Here is a 14,897-nt window from a genome sequence, read left to right as displayed (position 1 = left end):
AACAGGGGAGGGGAGAGGAGAAGCACACTTTAAGCCAGCGGATTATGGACCGTTCACAAAACCAGGAAATCAAGGATGGCGCGGGCAGGGCTGGGGAGGTTTGACCCAGTGCGGCCCTCCAGAGCCACTACCTGGCCCTCAGAATTCTTACCTCGCTTGACCTGCAAGACAGAGCCAGTGTGGCATAGTGCTGTTTCCCAAACTTGGGTCTCCGGCTGTTTTCGGACTACAAATCCCATCATCCCTGACCACTGGCCTTGCAAGCTAGGGATGATGGGAGTTGTAGTCCAAAAGCAGCCGGAGACCCCAGTTTGGGAAACACTGGGTTGGAGCATCAGACTGGGCGTGGGAGAGCCCAGAGTTCAAATCCCCCTCTCGGCCACCACGGCATTCACTGGGTGAGCCTTGGGAGCAGCTCACGGACTTCTCTCAGCCTAACCCAGCGGTTCTCAACCTGTGGGTCCCCAGATGTTGTTGGACTACAACTCCCATCATCCCTGAGCTCTGGCCTTGCTAGCTAGGGGTGATGGGAGTTGTAGTTCAACAACATCCTAGAAAAAGAGGTGCCATGAACGCCTTCCTTGTTCTCTCATAATGGCAAGGATGCCCCCCCCCCCCCGAGAACTGCTGGAACAAGAGTTCTGGCGAGTTCCAGCTGAAGAAAATGCCCTGGGAATAACCAGGTACACCACACCTTGAGCCCTTGGGAGAAAAAGGTGGGATATGAATACAAGAATGATGATAAGGAGGAGTTTTATTTCTCTGTGGGCAAACAAGGCCTCTCTTCCTCGACCCTCAAAACTCGGGTTACAGTTATTGCAAGTCATCGCCAGTTATTAATTTTTCAGGTCCAGGCATGATGCCATCTGCCTGGTAATAACAATTTAGTCAGGAAACTGCTTTGTGATGAGTGAGGCCACTGGTCCAACCAGCTCAGAAATGTCTGCACTGGCTGGCAGCTGCAGCTCTCCAGAACAGGAGCCTCTCCCAGCCCTGTTCGGAGACGCCATTCTGCATGCGAGGGCAGAAGCTGCACTGCTGACTACCCCCCCCCCCCCAAGGAAGGTAGTGAAAAGGGCCGTGAGATCAACCAGGAACAACAACAACATTATTTATATACTGCCCATCTGATCAGGTCACCCCAGCCACTCTGGGCAGCTTCCATCAAATCAAAACACAGTAAATCAAACATTAAAAACCTCCCGATACAGGGCTGCCTGTCTTCCAAATGTTACCAAGAAGGCTCTCTGCCTGGTTCCCTGCAACCTCACTTCTCGCAGTAAGGGAACCGCCAGAAGGCCCTCGGAGCTGGACCTCAGTGTCTGGGCTGAACAATGGGGGTGGAGACGCTCCTTCAGGTATACTGGACCGAGGCCGTTTAGGGCTTTAAAGGTCAGCACCAACACTTTGGATTGTTCTTGGAAACGTACTGGGAGCCAATGTAGGTCTTGCAGGACCGGTGTTATATGGTACCAGTTACCAGTCTAGCTGCCACATTCTTTATTTTCCGAGTCACCCTCAAAGGTAGCCCCACGGAGAGCGCATGGCAGTAGTCCAAGCAGGGCATGTTCCACTCTGGCAAGACAGGGCGCAGGAAGGGAGGGTCTCAGATGGAGCTGGTAGACAGCCACCCTGTCTGGACGCAGGATTGACCTGTGCCTCCATGGACAGCGGTGAGTCCAAAATGACCCCCAGGCTGTGCGCCTGGTCCTTCAGGGTCACAGTTACCCCATTCAGGACCAGGGATTCCCCCACAGCTGCCCGACCCCTTTCTCCCAGATTCAACCTCAATCCATTAGCCGCCACCCACCACACAACCACCTTGCAAGAGGACAAAGCTTACACACGGCCGCAAGGGCAGACATGTGGCTCCATGCCTCCGAAGAAGCTGCCTGCCCCACCCCACCCGCCCCTCCCGGCCAGCCTTACCTTACAGGGCACGAACGCTTAAAGGGTCAAGCCGAGCCCATTACCGCGGCTTAACCCCGGGGAGGTGCGAAGCGTAAGGAGACTGCAGGCCGAGCGTGACCCACATAGCGGGCGCAGCGGAGGCAGCGGCGCTGGGCTGCGGGATCCCGGGCGCGGCCTGGGCTAGCGCCAAGCGGGGCAGAGGCGGGTGGTGGACAGTGAAGGAAGGGCGGGAGGATTTGTGCTGGAGAGAAGCTAGCTTAATAGACAAAGCGGAGTTAGCGGGGGAAGAGGAGGACGGGGGCGGCAAAAAAGCCTCGGAGCCCGGAAGGGAGGAGAAGGCCTGCAGGAGGACGGAGTCGCTGCTGGAGGCGAGGAGGGGAGGGGGCGGAGGCAAGGAGACGTTGGGAGGCGGGGTGCGCCGGGATGGGTGCGCCGGGGTTCGCGCGAGGTGCTGCGTCTCGCCGGACGGGGCCGGGGGCGAGTGGAACGATGGGGAGGCAGGAGCCACCTGCAGAGGGTTCAGGCTCAGAACGGCGGCGGCGCAGCTGGAGACAGCGCTGCTGCCAAAGTGGAGGGAGGAGGAAGAGGAGGAGAAAGACGGAAGGGAAGGCGAGGGAGCAGAGGAGGAGGAGGAGGAGGCAGAAGGCACCACATGGTTAAAAATACCTGCAAACAGGAGAAAGAAACAGACTCAGCAGGCAGAACTTTGGCACGGCTCACAGCGAGAGAAGCAAAAACAACAACGACAATGTGACGCAACACAACCGGGGGGAAAATAAACTATTTTTTTTAAAGCAAGCAAGCAAACTTAAAAAAGATCGCAGCAGCCGCAGCCTGACAGACAAATGCGCAGCATGGAGAAAATGAACGACAGCCGCAGCGGCAAGCGATGAGCAGCGATGGTGTAGAAGCTGAGCGGGGGGGGGGGTAGAGGCTTGCTCACTTACCTGTCTCCTTTCATGCGCCAGGGGGAAGGGACTTTGGCTGAACTCAGAGACCCAACAGCGCACCCATTTCTAAGGCCCTCTTTTTGGCGACAGCAAGCTAGTCTCAAGGAAGCTACTGCTGCTGCTGCAGCCACTCTGCCCCGGAAACACGACTTCTCCCAAAAAGAGAGGCTCTTAGGAGGAGGAGACCTTCAGGCACGCATGTTTGTGGGGAACTGGCATGTTTCCTCCTTGGTTCCCCTTGCTGGCTGGGGGAAGACACCAGGCAACATTTGGGGAAGGCACCAGGTAGGCCAAGGATGGTCTGTGTATTCCCAGCCCCTCCCCCCCCTTCTTTGTGGAACACAGCTCAGAACAAGTGGAGTGGGGGATCTCCCAGAAAAGAGCGCTTGAAAACCTGGTTTCGACCTATAAAGCCTTAAACGGCTCAGGACCGCAATATCTCAAGGATCGCCTCTCTCCATGTGAACATACCCGGACCCTGAGAGCCTCCAAGACCCTTCTTTGGGTGCCAGTCCCACGAAAGGTCTAGAGGTTAGCAACACGAGAACAGGGCCTTTTCTGCAGTGGCTCCCCGCTTGTGGAATGCTCTCCCCAGGGAGGTTTGCCTGGTGCCTTCATTAAATACTTTTAGGCACCGGGCAAAAACATTCCTCTTCAACCAGTCCTTGGGCTGATAAATACCCTGCAGCCTTTGAAATGTATCTGTGAGAAGGGGAGTAGTGTTTTGCTGTTTTGCTTTAATTATTTACTGGTGTTTTGTCTTGTATTTTACTCTATGAACTGCCCTGGGGTGTCCTGATGAAGGGCAGTATATAACTTCAATAAAGACGCATAAAGAAATAAAACCCACCTAACTGTGGAGTGGGGTTGCAGAGAGGGTGCGAAAAAGGCTGTCCCTGCCCCCCCCCTTCTCAGCTGTGCCCCCACGGAGGGAAGAACCCCGAAGCTCCGCCTTACCTCCAACTGTTCCACCTGTCACCCCAGGGGAGAAGCTGCCCATCGTGTGAGAGTTGGTCAGTCGGGTGGCAGCCGACGAGACGTGAACCAGACTGGCGGCTGGCATGGAGCTGAACAGGGACTGCAGTACCGAAGAGTTCGTCACCATAGGGCCCAGGGGGAACTGCGAGCCAGTGGTTAGCGAGTTCAAGAACGGGTGGGCCACCATGGAGGAGGAGGAGGTGGGCACAGAGGAAGGAGAGCTGCCCGTGGGGGCCACAGACAGGCCTTTGCCGTTGAGCAAGCCGCCAGGTGGGGTGGCGGTGGCGGCAGCGATGAAGAGGTTGTGGCCGTTCTTCAGCTCGACGGCCTCCCTTTCCCTGCCCTTCCCGGCCTTGCTGCCGTGTAGCACCGAGGACTTGTCCAAAGCGGCTCCCAGGCGGGCGCTCAGCTCGCCGGGGTCTTTGCCCTTGAGGCCGCTGGGCCAGTTGGAGTCTTCCCCTTTGGCCAGGGCTCCCAGGCTCTCCAGCTGCCTTTTGCTCAGGAAGGGGTTCGTCTCGGAGACCCCGCCGCCCTCCTTGCTGCGCTGCGCCAGGAAGCTCAGGGGCGAGCTGCCCGCCAGCGCCGCAGCCACGTCCGCAGCGGCCTTGTGCGGGAGAGGAGCACCGTCAATAAAGCTATGTAAACCGAGGTCGGCCGGAAGCCCGCTGTTGTAAGCAAATCCATTCATGGTCTGGCCAAGTCCGTCGAGGGCGGCCGAGGCCCCGTGCTTCCTTGGGTGGGCCGAGACCTTACTGTCGCCCCCCGAGCCGTCCTCGGAGGGCGGTCGGAAGGCGAAAAGGGAGTTCTGGCTCAGCGACGGGGCCTGCAGAGGACTGTCCACTGCTTTGGTCAGGTTGATGTCGGAAATGGGAGAGAAGGTCGACTTCCACTTGCTGCTGTTCATGTTTTCGCTGGCCTGCTTCCTCCCGGCTAAGCTCATGCCTGGGATTTGGGGAGGCAGGGGAGGAATGTGTGTGAGAGAGAGACACACACAAGGAGAAGGCGAGAGAGAGAGAGGCGGATGGGGCGAGGAAGGGGCAAAGAGACGCAGACAGACAAGTGGAGCAGGAGTGAGAGAGGCAATAGGAGAAGAGACGGATGGGGAGCAAAAGAGAGCACCGTCAGCACCAAATAGCAACCAAGGAAGAAGAAGAAGAGTTTGGATTTGATATCCCGCTTTATCACTACCCTAAGGAGTCTCAAAGCGGCTAACATTCTCCTTTCCCTTCCTCCCCCACAACAAACACTCTGTGAGGTGAGTGGGGCTGAGAGACTTCAGAGAAGGGTGACTGGCCCAAGGTCACCCAGCAGCTGCAGCTGGAGGAGCAGGGAATCGAACCCGGTTCACCAGATTACGAGACAACCGCTCTTAACCACTACACCACACTGGCTCCCTGGAAGCAGAACCTCCCAACACTTTCGATATGCCTTGACATTCCTTCATTATATACAGAATAAGCACCATTTTCAAGACCAGCCTGGTGAATCTAGAACGGCATTTGACAATCAAACATAGCTAATATTCTTTTTGTAGGTGAAGACAGCTTTTGTGCGCAGTTACCTAATCCGTATGGAACTGCACTTATTTTACATGCACCTGTTGTGAACACCCAGCACCACCCTAAGCAGGCAGTCCCAAACAGCTTTCCCCCCTGACCCACACCAGCGGCCTCTACACTTACTGTTCTCCATCGGCTTCTGCGGAGATTTGCTTTCCAGTGATATCGTCGCGATTTTTCTCTCGATTCTAGGAAGGGAGAATGAAGAAAAGAAAAGCCGTTTACCTTAAGCCAGGGGCTCCCAAAAATCTCCCCACCCCATGGGTCACGAGAAAACTGCTTGCGGTTTTAGTAGAACGCTTACATTAGGGTTTCCCAAACTTGGGTCTCCAACTGTTTTGGGGCTACAACTCCCGTCATCCCTAGTGGTTAGGGAATCCCAGGCTTACGTGATTCTTCTGCCTGTCCTGACAATTAAAATACCCTCTGCTAGATGTTTTTTTTATTGTATTTCCAGAGGCACGTCTGGCACTTTTGCTATACAGTGGTGCCTCACAAGACGAAATTAATTTGTTCTGCGAGTTTTTTCGTCTTGCGGATTTTTCGTCTTGCGAAGCACAGTTTCGGAAAAGCTTCAAAAATCACCAAAGTCTTCAAAAACCTCAAAAAAGGCTACCACACCGCGTGCTATGAGTTGCTCCTCGAAGTCAAGTCGCAACTGTATTAACAGTTTTAAGAAAAAGGAAACAAACTTGCAAGACGTTTTCGTCTTGCGAAGCAAGCCCATAGGGAAAATCGTCTTGCGAAGCAGCTCAAAAAACCTCAAACCCTTTCGTCTTGCGAGGCATTCGTCTTGCGAGGTACCACTGTACAGCTTTGGACAAATGCTGAGAATGCACTCACTGCTGCAGCTCGGCCTTTAACACCTGAGCTCCGTATTTCTAGAACAGGCATAGGCAAACTCAGCCCTCCAGATGTTTTGGGACTACAACTCCCATCATCCCTAGCTAACAGAACCAATGGTCAGGGATGATGGGAATTGTAGTCTCAAAACATCTGGAGGGCTGAGTTTGCCTATGCCTGTCCTAGAACCTGAATCATTTCTGGGATCATAAGTTGTTCAAGATCGATTTTAACGTGTTTTGATTTATGTAAGCCTCCCTGGAACTTTAGTGTGAAGAGTTGGGGAACAATTTATCACCACCACCACCGTACTCATCATTATTTATTTATTATTTTTATTATTATTTATTCAATTTATACACCACCCTTTATCAAAAGATCCCAGGGTGCTGTATAACATTAAAAACACATTATAGAATGTGGTAAATGTGATAAATATCATTTATCAATGATAAAAACATAACAGAAAGCATATTATACTGACAGACAGCCTAATAGTAAAATAGTCATTATAATAACAGTCCTCTCCCCCACACTTTCATAGGCCACAGATTATTTAATAGGCATAGGCCTGGGTAAAGAGGAATGTTTCTGCCTGGCACCTAAAGGCATGTAGTGATGGCAACAGGCAAATCTCTCTGGGGAGAGCATCCCACAATCGGGGAGCCACCACCGAAAGGGTCCCGCTCTCTTGTTGCCACCCTCCAAACCCCTCTGGGAGGGGACACGCAGGGTCTGGATCAGTTCATACGGGGAGAAGCTTAAGGTATTGAGTTCCTGAAGTGTGCAAGTCTTTATTGTTATAAATTGTTATACTGGGAAATTTTTAATGTTTGACGTTGTATTATGTTTTCATATGTACTGGAAACCACCGAGAGTGGCTGGGGAAACCCAGGCCAGATAGGTGGGTATAAATATTATGATGATTATGATTAAACAAAAGCAGCAATTAAAGTAGAATTGAAAAATAAATATGCATTTTTAACAGGGACATGCTGTGGACCACCTGAACAGAGCTGGCAGATCGCCAGAGGTCGACAGCCTTTCATTTAGGCTGTTAAAAATCCACGCCTGCCATGTAAGCCTTGAGGACAAAACGGGGGAAAGAAAAAGCCACCAACAAGGCAGATCAGACAGTCACTCGATAGCTTTGGAACACAGAAGAGAGAGGACACAATGAACCAACCCCCTGCTTCTTGGTTGTAGGATCCAAACCCTGGCACCTCCAGACTCCCTTCCCAAAATCCTGGACAGCAACTGATGGCTAGTGTAGGCTTGGGAAAACCCAGCCAGATGGGAAGGGTATATGATGATGATGATCATAGAATCCTAGAGTTGGAAGAGACCACAAGGGCCATCGAGTCCAACCCCCTGCCAAGCAGGAAACACCATCAGAGCACTCCTGACATATGGTTGTCAAGCCTCTGCTTAAAGAGCTCCAAAGGAGGAGACTCCACCACACTCCTTGGCAGCAAATTCCACTGTCAAACAGCTCTTACTGTCAGGAAGTTCTTCCTAATGTTTAGGTGGAATCTTCTTTCTTGTAGTTTGGATCCATTGCTCCGTGTCCGCTTCTCTGGAGCAGCAGAAAACAACCTTCCTCCCTCCTCTATGTGACATCCTTTTATATATTTGAACATGGCTATCATATCACCCCTTAACCTCCTCTTCTCCAGGCTAAACATGCCCAGCTCCCTTAGCCGTTCCTCATAAGGCATCGTTTCCAGGCCTTTGACCATTTTGGTTGCCCTCCTCTGGACACGTTCCAGTTTGTCAGTGTCCTTCTTGAACTGTGGTGCCCAGAACTGGACACAGTACTCCAGGTGAGGTCTGACCAGAGCAGAATACAGTGGCACTATTACTTCCCTTGATCTAGATGCTATACTCCTATTGATGCAGCCCAGAATTGCATTGGCTTTTTTAGCTGCCGTGTCACACTCATGTCAAGTCTGTGGTCAACCAAGACTCCTAGATCCTTTTCACATGTACTGCTCTCAAGCCAGGTGTCACCCATCTTGTATTTGTGCCTCTCATTTTTTTTTGCCCAAATGCAATACTTTACATTTCTCCCTGTTAAAATTCATCTTGTTTGTTTTGGCCCAGTTCTCTAATCTGTCAAGGTCGTTTTGAAGTGTGATCCTGTCCTCTGGGGTGTTAGCCACCCCTCCCAGTTTGGTGTCATCTGTAAATTTGATCAGGATGCCCTTGAGTCCATCATCCAAGTCGTTGATAAAGATGTTGAATAAGACCGGGCCCAAGACAGAACCCTGTGGCACCCCACTAGTCACTCTTCTAATGATGATGATGATGATGATATTTTTTGTACCCTGCCCATCTGGCTGGATTTCCCCAGCCACTCTGGGCAACTTCCAACAAAGATTAAAAAATACATTAAAATGTCACACATTAAACACTTCCCTGAACAGAGCTGCCTTCAGATGTCTTCTAAATGTCAGGTAGTTGTTTATCTCTTTGACATCTGGTGGGAGGGCATTCCACAGGGTGGGCGCCACTACCGAGAAGGCCCTCTGCCTGGTTCCCTGTAGCTTTGTTTCTCGCAGTGAGGGAACCATCAGAAGACCCTAGGCACTGGACCTCAGCATTTGGGCAGAATGCTGGGGGTGGAGACGCTCCTTCAGGTATACTGGGCCATTTAGGGATTTAAAGGTCAACACCAATACTTTGAATTGTGCTCTGAAATGTACTGAGAGCCAATGTAGGTCTTTCAAGACCGGTGTTATATGGTCTCGGCGGCCACCCCCAGTCACCAGCCTAGCTGCCGCATTCTGGATTAATTGCAGTTTGCAGGTCACCTTCAAAGGTAGCCCCACATTGAGCGCATTGCAGTTGTCCAAGCGGGAGATAACCAGAGCATGCACCACTCTGGCAAGACAGTCTGCGGGCAGGTAGGGTCTCAGCCTGCGTACCAGATGGAGCTGGGAGACAGCCGCCCTGGATACAGAATTGACGATGATAATAATAATTATTATTTTTATTATTAAAGCACTGAGCCAGGAAGACCAACAGGCTTGACTCATTTGAAGGCAGTTTCCTACGGCAGTGAGGTCTTTCCGACGGAAGACCAGGGCCCCCGCAGGGGTGTTCCCCCCTACAAGGCGAGGTCCACACTCACCTGGTGCTGTTGTGGTCATCCTCCGAGCCCTGCTCCTCATCAGAAGTCAGCGGCGAGTAATGGATGCCATTGCTCTGGGTCAGGGGCTTCTCCTTTTTCAGCACGGGGGGCTGGTCGCTGTCCTGGTAGGGAACAGGAGAGTTCTTCAGGGAGTTTTCAGGGGAAGAAATGGCTGTTATTTCTAAAGGCTGGTTAATGTTACTGACCTGAGGAGGAAAGACAGAAGGAGAAGAGGAGAAGCATTTAAGGATTAGGGAAGCACTCCTGACGTTACGGCATGTTTCGTGGGGGTTTTGCGCTCTTATCTTCTCGCTATTTATAGTGTTTATCTACCCCAAACCGCAGCCAAAAAGGACCTTTTCCCAATTGGTTAATAGGTGACCATCCCCTGGGCCTTAGAGCTTTACATTTAAGGGACACAGCAAAAATCTGTATCAGATCCAGAAATACAAAACTCACTTTCACTCCACCAAATCACAAAATTTAGCATTTGCGATCTGTTTGGTTGCTTTCGTTTTTTTCTACAGTGCCTGCTCCCTGTTTGTTTGGAAAACAAATACCATGTTCTTAGAAACGAATAGACATATATTAAAAGAAACTGCAGCTTCTGCATCATTCCTATGTTTTGTAACTTTGGTTTTGTGGGGGTTTTTGTCTGTCTATTCTATCTATCTATCTATCTATCTATCTAGGCATAGCAAAAAGAGAAACGGGAAGGGAAGGGAGAGGGAAGGCTGAAGAAAAGCTTGTCCGGCTTCTCTGTTCCAGGGGAGTAGGACAAATGCTTTACTTCAAAGACGACATATTCTGCTGACCAACATTTCACTGTCTGTGGCAAAGGAGAAGATTATAGGACACGGGTGTCAAACACAAGGCCTGCGGGCCAAATCCGGCCCGCCAGACCTCGTCATGTGGCCCGTGTAGCCGCCGCCGGCCGCCGGCCTTCACCTTTTATTCTCGCTTTTTTTCTTTTGGACACAAGAAAGCCGCCTCTTCAGCGCATGCGCGGCAGCCTACAGGCCAGAGAACGTCTGCCCTCTAGCGGCACCAAACTGCTGATGCGGTCCCCGATGAATTTGAGTTTGACACCCCTGTTATAGGATCAAAGACTCATAGAGCATCCTAACTGCACTAGCTGTGAGGGGCTACAGGTTGATATTTATGGGGCTTCTGCAGGTAGGAATGCAAACCGCAAAGGGCCGCACTGAAAGGGGATTGCACAATTTATTTATTATTGATTTTGTAAAATCTACGCACTGCTTATTTGAAAAAAGAAAAAGAAACACCTCAAAGCGGTTTGCTAAAGACAGAACAGTAAAAATCAAGGGGGGGGGGTAGAATCGCAACCCTACTTTAAAACATGCGAAGTTGAGATGCTAAAAGAGATTAAAATGACCTCACCTTTCTAAGCATCTGGGTAAAGGTAAAGGGACCCCTGACCATTAGGGCCAGTCATGGCCGACTCTGGGGTTGCAGCGCTCATCTCGCTTTACTGGCCGAGGGAGCCGGCGTACAGATTCCGGGTCATGTGGCCAGCATGACTAAGCCGCTTCTGGCGAACCAGAGCAGCGCACGGAAACGCCGTTTACCTTCCCGCCGGAGCGGTACCGATTTATCTACTTGCACTTTGACGTGCTTTTGAACTGCTAGGCTGGCAGGAGCAGGGAGCTCACCCCGTGGCGGGGATTTGAACTGCCGACCTTCTGATTTAACCCACAGCGCTACCCGCATCTAGATTTGCCTAAACAGGAATGTTTTTAGCAGGCACCAAAACGAGCAAACTGGAGGCCTGATATCAATAAGCAGGGAGTTACAAAGTGAAAGAGCTAACCAATTGAGTTCTTACAGAGGTGGAACAGGCATTATGTGGCGCCCGCAGAAGGGCCGATTCCACCGAATGATGCGATCAGGTGGGTACCTGTCAGGTGAGGGGATCTCACCAATCCACAGAGGGCTCTCGCTCTCTCCCTGTCTGATCACCTGGAGGCGACTCTGGCTTGCATAGGCTAGTGGCTGCATAAATCACCCCATCTGAAACCACCCAAAACAAGCAAGCAAGCAAGCAAACCACCTTGGTTCTCACCATGGAGTTGATATTGAGGGGAGACCCCGACGGCTGAGCGAAGAGCCCAGCCACCGCAGGCAGCGGTTTGCGCTTGGGCGACACACCGGAGTTGGTGCCCGGTGCCCCTGCGGAGGAGCGCTTCCTCCGTCCACGCTTCTTCCCATCCTGGCCGCACTCTGCCCGGATGCTCGCCGTGTGGGCGCTGTGCTTGCTGGGTGGGCAGTGCTTGACGGTCCCGGTGGCAGGTGAGATGGTGAAGATGAACCTCCTCTTCCCCTCGCTCTCGGGGTCGGAGAAGGCTGGCTCCATCCCTTGCGGGTCGCCCCTGGTGCCGCCGCCGCCCTCGGCCAGTGCCTTCTGGGAGTCCACGTACTGCAGGATGCCAGCCAGGCCCTGGGGGGCGCCGTTGAGCCTAGGGCTGGCCGAGTGCTGGTGGGCGGGCGAGCTCTGGGCCGAGGCCCGGGAGGGCATGGCCAGGAACGAGGGCTGCTGTGGGGTGGAGCTCCGGGACCCCGCCACCGAGTTGAACAGGCTCCCCGAGCTGGAGGCGTCCTCCAGGGCCGCGTGGTCGATGGTGGGGTTCAGCGGGGCGGGGCTGCTTGGGAACGCCCCGTTCATCGCCATGGAGCCAGACATGTAAGAAAAACCTGCGAGGTTGAAACAGATATATACCAAAAAGCTAGTTTAATCTCTTGGAAGCTGCAATTGAATTGGACAATGCCGAACTGGTAAAATTTAGCAGGTAAAATTAAATTTCAGGGTGAGATACACTTTTAGGAGGCCTGGGAAACATTCGTAGATCATTTAAAAAAAACTGCTGTAAACATGCTGAAACGCAAGTAGGCCCTGAATAAGAACAGCAGTTAAGATAGTATTTGAGAAAATTCTGGTGAAGATAAGGTGCAGAATAACTGTAATATGCAGCAATATTTGAAAATTTGGGGAAACCATGGAGGGATAAATGGGAAGTCCAATGTTAATTGACTGCTAACTGGAAAATGTTATATTCATTTGTTTTTGTGGGTTTTTTTAAAATAAAAATAAAAATTTGAAGCACAGACAAAAGTTGGCTAATTTCTTTATGTATGCAACGACAGCAGGAAGAATGTTTCATGTTCAAAAATGGAAAGAGGATGAGGTCTCAAAGAAGGAAGAATGGCTTATTAAAATGATGGCAAAGCTAACAACAAAAATTAAGAGATCAAAACGAGGAATTGTTCTTTGAGGACTGGAAAACTTTTTGTAGAATATCTGAAGCAGTATTGCGATTGCATGAAAACGCAATCAGGATTTGAAATATGAGCAACGGCAGAAATATGTTAAGGCTAATAATTTAGGATGCAGATATATATGGAGGTAAAATATGCGGCGTCAAAGTATTAACACAGAACATCAGGGAGGGGTGATCGGGAGCCAATGGATAAACGAAACTTATTGTTGATGGTAAAGTATGAAAATATTTGAAAACTAAATAAACCAAAAAAATTTTTAGAGAAAAATACTAAGAGAGATTAAAATCACCCCACCTTTCTCAGAATCTGGGTAGGCTTGTCTAAACAGGAATATTTTCATCAGGCACCAAAACAGCTGCTTTAACATCCCTAGGCACCTGGAAGGGCTAAAATCCACCCCATTGGGGAAGGTGGGGTTGAGAAGGGAGATGGGGAACAACTCACCTGAGGTAGCCAAAGGTGGCATCTTTCCACCGGTGGCACTGCTAATGCCGTTATGAGAACTAGCACCATATTGTTTTTCAAGTGTCGAAAAGGAGTCTCGGATCTGGTGGACGGGGCTGGGGGTGCTTCTCTGGAGGGACGAGGGGGGAAACGGGAAAGAGAGAGGAAAAAAAGAGAGAGAAGGGTTGGTTGAGCTTCGGCGAAGGAAACAGACTTTAGACTGATGCTCCTGTTAAAAGTGGCTGGACCGCTGGGCAGGCAAGCAAGCGACCGCAAAGAGCGTTAGTCACAGAATCATAGAGTTGGAAGGGATCCCCAAGGGTCATCTAGTCCAGCCCCCTGCCATGCATGAATTCTCGTCCAAAGAGGTTAGGAGAGACACCGCTAATCAAGACCAATTGAAGGAGCTGCTTTCACCTCAAAGTATGGGCCAGTTCAGCTCAGTGGCTCCTGCTCTGACTGACAGCAACACCCCACGTATCCCAAGCATAGGTAGGGTCTGCATTTCAAAAGAAATTTAAAGAAACAAAACTCTGGAGATTGCAGTGATCCCACTGCTCCCTCCTGCCAACTGAAGCCTCGGAGACTGCGGCCATTGAACCCGTCACCTTCCGCCGACTGAGCTGTTATCAACCCATTCACCCATAATTTAACAAGGTACTTTTCACTGTACAAACTATGGCGGTGAACCTGCAGCTCTGCGGAGTTTGTTGGACGCACAACTCCATTCGGCTCCAGGCAGTGTGGCCAAAGTTAGGAAGGACAGGAGTTGTGGTCCACTTTCTAGAGGGTACCATGTTTGTGTGTCACCAACACACCAGCCACTCTGGGCGGCCTCCAACTCTTCTTAGGTGGGGGGCACATTGCTCCATGTATTATGCATCCCCCCTCCTCATTAGACATGCCTTCACTCAGCTCAGATTTCAAACGATGCCTACTGAATATCTGGCTGGGAGACGGACAGCCTCTGTACATGTGGATCAGGGCCTGTTGAGGATCTTGCACATTATATTCTATATTGCCCATTGTATGATTCACCCAGAGCTAAATTTATCTTCCCTTTTCAGATTGCCTTAGAAGGTCAACCGGACGACTTGAAAATTAAATGGCTGTTGGCGCGTGTTGATAAGCGCATCAGTTATAGGGTGGCACCATTCGCACCAGCGTCAAGAAAGTTAAGGGCAACCTTTCTGGATAGCACAAGTGCCAACCCCAGGGATGCTGACCAGAAGGAAAGCTGTTAAAATTCTGGACATTGTAGATGGTCTGGTGCATGTAATGTCTTTCATTCTGTAGTTGTGTTATCTGTGCTTATATTGTATTGTCATGGCCATTGGCTATAAACAATAAAATCTCCTGCCATTGGAGGGAATTCCTCCGTTTAGAAGAGGCGTCCCCTCCTGAGAGCAGAAAACTCAGCTTCTTAGATCGGGGTGAAGGAGACTGGCTGCCAAGGGACCACAACTCCCATCAGCCAGCACGGCCAACGGTCAGCGGCGAGGAGAGTTACAAGTCCAACAATGTCAGGGGTGGGTGACGGGACACAGATGTTCCCTGCCTGCGACCCTTTCTTAAAAAATAAAATAAATTCAAACAACCACTCTCCAAGAGAAGACAGGGGAACGAAAACAGCAGCAAAACCAGACACCTAGTCCAAAAGCTGCTTGGCCAGTTTTAACAGTAGAAGAAGGATCAGAATTCTTCCACTTCCAAGCCCTGCGTTCTGCTTTCTAGACCAGGGTTTCCCATACTTGTTGGACTACAGTTCCCATCATCCCTAGC

The 14,897-nt window shown here is 50.9% G+C and overlaps 1 protein-coding gene across 5 annotated transcripts in view; it reads right to left on the bottom strand.

Moving 5' to 3' along the window:
• Positions 1 to 14,897, bottom strand: part of DOT1L (DOT1 like histone lysine methyltransferase) — a 76,020-nt gene that overhangs the window by 6,170 nt on the left and 54,953 nt on the right. For 2 of the 5 annotated variants that reach the window (XM_081177579.1, XM_081177577.1), the window contains 6 exons: positions 13,116 to 13,245; positions 11,458 to 12,086; positions 9,375 to 9,580; positions 5,522 to 5,586; positions 3,819 to 4,781; positions 1,930 to 2,577 (listed from right to left, as the gene is read on the bottom strand). In XM_081177579.1, the coding sequence (XP_081033705.1) occupies positions 1,970 to 2,577; positions 3,819 to 4,781; positions 5,522 to 5,586; positions 9,375 to 9,580; positions 11,458 to 12,086; positions 13,116 to 13,245 (2,601 nt within the window). In that variant the 3' untranslated portion in view covers positions 1,930 to 1,969. The remainder of the gene's footprint in view (positions 1 to 1,929; positions 2,578 to 3,818; positions 4,782 to 5,521; positions 5,587 to 9,374; positions 9,581 to 11,457; positions 12,087 to 13,115; positions 13,246 to 14,897) is intronic. The other 3 variants (XM_081177578.1, XM_081177580.1, XM_081177581.1) reach the window with 3 other exon arrangements.

Source organism: Podarcis bocagei (assembly GCF_964188305.1).
Source record: "Podarcis bocagei genome assembly, chromosome: 18".
Lineage (NCBI taxonomy): Eukaryota > Metazoa > Chordata > Lepidosauria > Squamata > Lacertidae > Podarcis > Podarcis bocagei.
The sequence above is the reverse complement of the archived record's forward strand: the minus strand, read 5'-3'. Positions and strand labels throughout refer to the sequence as shown.